Genomic DNA, 6,206 nt, shown 5'->3' on the forward strand with positions numbered 1-6,206 from the left:
TTGTTATCATTTCTCTTCTGGATTATTTAAATGCCTCCTAATTGGTTTCCCAATATCCAGACTCTCCCTTCTCTAATTCATCCTTCACATAGCTGACAAGTTGGTTTTCCCAAAGTGCACGTCTGTCCACATCATTCCTCTCTTCAAGAGTTGGCTCCCTATTGTACAAACTCCTCTTTGGCCCTTGGAGCCCTTTAGAATTATTCTCCAACCTAACTTTCCAGACTGATTGCATATTGCTCTCCTTCATAAACTCTATGATCTAGCCAAAATGGCCCATAATTTACTTCTCACCTCCATGCCTTTGAATAATCCAGACTATGCATCTGATATTCTTTCCCTTCTCACTTGTGCTTCTTTAAAACTTCAAGATTCAATTCAAATGCCACCTCCTTCAAGAAGCCTTTCATGATAACCCCACTAGTTAGTGCCCTTCCACCAATCATTGTGTGGTGGTTTTGTATCTATCCTGTATGTACTTATCTATGAGCACATTGTACTTCTCTAATGAAATATAAGGTCATTGACAGATTTTCGTTTTCATCTTTCTATTCCCAGTACCCAACACAGTGCCTGGCACATAGCAATCCCTTTTAAAAAATTTTTAAATAGATTTCTATTGATATTTTTTATTTTTACATAGTCTAGATTTCCCTTTGAGCCCCTACCCCTCCACTTTCTGCCCCAGAGAGTCATCCCTTATAACAAAGCAGTTTAAAAAAAATTAGAGGAAGAAGAGAAAAAAATTGGTAAAAAACAATCAATTGATTAAAAAAAACACCTGGCATTATGTGCAATGTTACACACCTAATGACCCCCTCACACACATCACCTCTGCAAAGGAATGGAAGTGAGATGTATTCTCCTATCTCTTCTTGAGAACCAAGCTTGTTCTCTCCAATTTTGTAACATTTAATTTTAAAATATATTTTATTGATTTTTTTACATCATCATAGTTTTCCCCAGGATCCCTCCTTTTCCCTCTCCTAGAAAACCATCCTATATAACAAATAGTATTCTCTAAAGATAAGAAAAAGAAGAAAAAACATCAGTACAGTCATTGAATATATTGGAAAAGTCAAAAAAGGGCAATATGTAACATCTGTAACCTCCGTTGGTAACTTCCTCCTGTAGTTCTTTAGAGCCTTGCTCATTCTTCACAACATTGATTTTAAATTGTTTTGTGATTGTTGCTGTTTCCATCTGTTTTTGTATTGGGTAGAGGGCTTTCCTGTCCCTACTCCCTTTACTTTGCAACAATTCATGTAAAATAAATGTTCATTGATACTGATTGACTGAACCTAGGTCTTCCAGACTCCAACTTCACTACATTGTCTTTTCGAATTTGAATTTGAAATTAAGGAAGATAAATCTATTCAGTGACAACATTTCACTGGGTTGTATTCAATGTTTGTGCCCCCAAATCATACTTATTTTAAAGATTTCATTAGAAGCCAACCACAGCATTAGCCAGGAGCAGCAATTCGAAGGCTCTGGAGAGAACAAGAGTAAAACATACAATGAACCCTCATGATCATGATATATAAAGAAAAAAAGTGACAATCCCCTCCCTAGGCCCACTGGGCCCCTTTTGTGTTATTTTTGTCAATGCAGCAGCAAACCTGCTATATATATAGGAGCTGCCGCAGCTGTAGCCCATAACACTGAACTCTCAGTACCATCCTCCACTAAGCAACCATGGGGAAGGTAAGCCAAGCAGGGCCGTTTCCTAGAGTGTCTTTCAGGGAAATAGATTTCATACGGTTGGGATAAGATTGGGCCTTTGACCCTTCTTTCTTCCATTTCAGATCACTTTCTACGAGGACCGGAACTTCCAGGGCCGTTACTATGAGTGTGGCAGTGACCACCCCAACCTCCAGGCTTACTTCAGCCGATGCAACTCTGTGAGGGTCGATAGTGGCAACTGGATGCTCTATGAGCTCCCCAATTATTCAGGCTGCCAATACTACCTGCGGAGAGGCGAGTATCGTGACTACCAGGAGTGGATGGGCTTCAATGACTCCATCAGGTCCTGCAGGATCATCCCTCATGTGAGTTCAGTTTTATCTTCATCTTGCCATATGGAGAAGTTGGGTCAATAGTGAACCAAGTAATCTTTATCAACAAAACTCCAGTATTAATCCCAACAGGTATCTAATTGTGAGCCTAGCTGGGATTATGCTCTCTTCTTCTCCATCAAGGAGAAATTATTTAAAATTAATGAACTTCTGACTGACAGGCATATACAGTGTATTCTGGGCCAGACAGCCCCACTGATAAAGAATAAGTAATGTTAACATCAGTGGCCTCCAGCATCTACAGTAGGAACACATGGAGTAGTAAGTCAGCTGTTTATTGGTGCAGTTGTAGTGGTGAAGGTTTCCCTGTGCCCAAAATGCCTTATCTGCCAGCCTACTGACATGTGAAAATCAACAACTGGAGATACATTCTTTTGACTTCATTTCTGGGAAGGTATATGTATTTGTGGAAGGCATTTATTAAAATGTACATCCGCCTTTGAAGGAGTGACATGAGGGCTTTATCAGTCATATATGCCTTAGTATGAATCCATCAGCAGATCTTTTCCTGAGAATAGGCTTTGACAGGAAAAGAGGGAGGTGAGACCACCGGAAGACTGTTGGAGCTAGGGAGTGTGAAGGGAGTAATACTCAGAAGTGGAAAGCTGCAGAAATAGCTAGGAAAATTCAAAAAGCAAAGAGTCAGAGTCTGCCTGGTCCCCCAGGGACCCCTCCTTACTCCATTTGATTCTGGTACACTCCCTCAGCACTAGCCTGAGGGCTGAACTTCTATTTTTGCCCAGCCTTTAGAAGAGATTTGCAGGGATGTGCGCTGGAGCAAGAAATGAAATAGGAACTGTGGCAAGATGGCTCACTTTGGGGCGATAGTGCAGGACTTAAAGCAGCAGAAAGGAGATTCAATGGACCAGCCTGTCTTTCTGATACCTTCAGTTATTTGTGGCCTGGGAATGGGGAAATAGCTAGCCTTGCTCTCTTCCAGTTTCCTTTAGTAGAATAGAAAATCAAAGAAGAGAGATTGAAACGCTTCTTCCCTGAAGTACATAAGGCTATGTAAGTTTTAATGATTCCACTCTCATCAATGGGATCATAGGATTTACAGCTAGAAATGGCCTTAGAGAGCATCTACTCTGACTTTCATTTTATAAGTGAGGAAACTGAGGCCCAGAGAGGTTAAAATGTTGTGACCAGGGCCACACAGAGGGATAACTATAGACATATGAGATTTTAAAATATGAAAATCATGATTATTTACACATATTGAATAACTCTTGCTTTTAATTTGGCTGTCTTAAATCTGAGAAAGAAAAAGAAGAATTTGGTGCTTGTGGTTATTCATTATAGATGAACTCTGGGCTACCAATCTCTCTCCCTCCTTCTATATTCCTCTCGCATCTTCTAACTGGCTATCAATATCATCTTCCTAAAGCCCGAGACTTACTGTGTCACTCCCTTATTCAAGAGCCTTCTATGCCTATCATTTGCCCCTAGAATAAAATACACAACCCTCTATTTTAAAGCCCTTTACTGTGTTTTCCAGCCTTCTTTCACATCTCTCCTCTTCATGAACTCTGTTTTCCTGCCAAATTAGCTTACTTGCTTTTCCCAGAGCTGGCTGTTTCATCTCCACCTCCATGCTTTTGCCCAGGCTGTCCATCTCCCATTCCTTCATCACCTCTGCCTCTTAGAATCCCTCGAGGCTCAGCTCATGTCACCTCCCATGTGAAGTTTCTTCTGATCTTCTCTCCCCTTCCCTGAAACAGTCATCAATATTCTCTCACCGCTCAAAAGATCTACTGTTGACATATTGTATCCCTCCAGTGGAACATGTGCTGCTTGAGCATAGATACCAGTTTTCCATTTTGTTGGTATTCCCAGCATCTAGAATGGCATCATGCAAGTAGCGGACCCTTAAAAATCCCTAGGATTGGTTATTTATTGGATTATTTGCTAAAACAGGCAACACTCTCATGATTTTCCATCTTCTGGTTCAACAGACCCGCTCACATCGGCTTCGGATCTATGAGAGAGAAGACTGTAGAGGCCAGATGGTGGAGCTCACTGATGATTGCTCTTCTCTTCAAGATCGATTCCACTTCCAGGAGATGCACTCCTTCAATGTGCTGGAGGGCTGCTGGATCCTCTATGAGCTGCCCAACTACCGAGGAAGGCAGTACCTGCTGAGGCCGGGGGAGTACAGGAGATACCTGGACTGGGGCGCCATGAACACCAGAGTGGGCTCTGTGAGGAGAGTGATGGACTACTACTAAAATATGTTTATTCTCTGCCTATCTCAATCTGGAGACTAATAAAATACTTCCTGTGTGTTCCCTGCAATTATAAGCTCTTGTTTTTCTTTCGGTCGTATTTTAAAGGCTTATTTGGAACAAGGCAAGGCTGAGAGTATGTTTTTCTGTGTCAGCAGAGATGGGGAAGGTTATTTGATTTTCATCCAGTCCCTCAGAACCTCTGAACCATATGCATTACTGCAGAGGCCTATATTTTTAAAAATGTGAACTTTTTAGTCATTCCTAGGAGGCTTATCTTTTTAAAACTTGCCTAAATCCTCTAAGGAATGAAAGCATTGACTTAGCCCATTCCAGACTGTCTCTAACAATACAGAACTGGATATTTTAGGTAACCCTTATGCAGTGTGGAATGGACTGGATTAGGCATCTCAAATCCAGATCCTAATCACTGTGTGGAGCACTTTCCCCCTCCCCCCTCTCCCTATCATTCAGGGAAGTATGAGATTGGACAAGAGAAGCAAGCCTCTAGGTAATAGCAGAGCAAGTAGACGAGAGAGAGAGAGAGAGAGAGAGAGAGAGAGAGAGAGAGAGAGAGAGAGAGAGAGAGCTCCTGACCTACAATTTCACTGATGTGGGGAACTCCAGGTGCAGAAACTCCCTCTACAGATGTGAATTGGTGATTTGTCTGTAGCTCATAATCTTAGAGATTTGCCTAGGACACCAAAAGAATTGATCTGCCCATGATCAGGCAAATAGAATATATTAGTGCTAGGATTTGAACTCAAATCTTCCTGGATACCAAGGTTAGGCCCCTTATCCACTATTACCTGCTGCTTCTTAAATAGATTAGTGATTCAAAATTAAAATCAATACGCAATGCAGATTTGAGACCATTATATGAGATGGTCTCTAAGGTCCCTTCCAGTCATAATGAACAATGATAGGGATAGTGTACCTTTTGCACCACAAAGAAAACCAACAAAACAGGTTTCCCCTCCCCCTTGTCCTCTGTCAGCAGAACTGTCCTGGGACCCAAGAAATGTTAAAAGATTTTCAAGAAGAGCTCCAACACATTAGGTGGATCCTCCATGATAGATTTATGTAAGGACATGAGTAAGAGATCCGGAGGTTGAAATTGTGGTAATGGTCCATAATCTGTGCCACTGGAGGAGGTACCCATATCAATGTGATTATGGGTCATAGGATCATAGATTCAGAGCTGGAAGGGATCTGGGAAACTACTAAGTCAAGCATTTACGGATGAATGAAATAACTACATTTTACAAATGAGGAAACTGAGCCACAAAGAACTTAAGTGACTTGCCCAGGGTCATACAGCAAGTAGGTATCTGAGGTAGGATATGAACCTAGTTCTTCACTCCAAGTTGGGATCAAATGAGATAATATTTCTAAAGCATTTAGCCCAATGTCTGGCACATAGTATGTGCTTAATAAATCTCTGTTCCCAATGCCCCCTCTCCAAGACCAATGCTCTATCCGCTAAAAGCCAGGCTGCCTCTGTATTCAAAGTTTTGAAATGTTAACTGTTTTAATCAAAGAAAATAATAGTCCCACTGTACTCTACATGGGGGCAGCTAGATGGCGCCATAGCGCACAAAGTGTTGGGCCTGGAGTCAGGAGGACTCATCTGCATGAGTTCAAATTTGACCTTCACTTACCAGCTGTGTGACCCTGGGCAAGTCATTTAACCCTGCTTGACTCTGTTTTCTCTTCTGTAAAATGAGCTAGAGAAGGAAATGGCAAATCACTCTAGTATCTTTGCCAAGAAAACCCCAAATGGGGTCAGACAAAAAACTACATGGATAAGATCACATCTGCTATTGTCTTCAATTCTAGGCACTAAATTTTAAAAGGAGTATTAACAAAACGAAGTGTACAGAGGAGGGAAATCAGGAAGTGA

General features: G+C 41.4%; 1 protein-coding gene across 1 annotated transcript; it reads left to right on the top strand.

Annotated features, from left to right (window-relative positions):
- The first annotated feature begins 1,698 nt into the window (after positions 1 to 1,698).
- Positions 1,699 to 4,306, top strand: LOC118847831 (gamma-crystallin E-like). The gene is made up of 3 exons (XM_036756472.1): positions 1,699 to 1,707; positions 1,809 to 2,051; positions 4,034 to 4,306. Exons 1-3 carry the CDS (start codon positions 1,699 to 1,701, stop codon positions 4,304 to 4,306), a joined length of 525 nt encoding a protein of 174 aa, XP_036612367.1.
- The last annotated feature ends 1,900 nt before the right edge of the window (positions 4,307 to 6,206 follow it).

This window comes from Trichosurus vulpecula, chromosome 4 (genome assembly GCF_011100635.1).
Source record: "Trichosurus vulpecula isolate mTriVul1 chromosome 4, mTriVul1.pri, whole genome shotgun sequence".
NCBI classification, from domain to species: Eukaryota; Metazoa; Chordata; class Mammalia; order Diprotodontia; family Phalangeridae; genus Trichosurus; species Trichosurus vulpecula.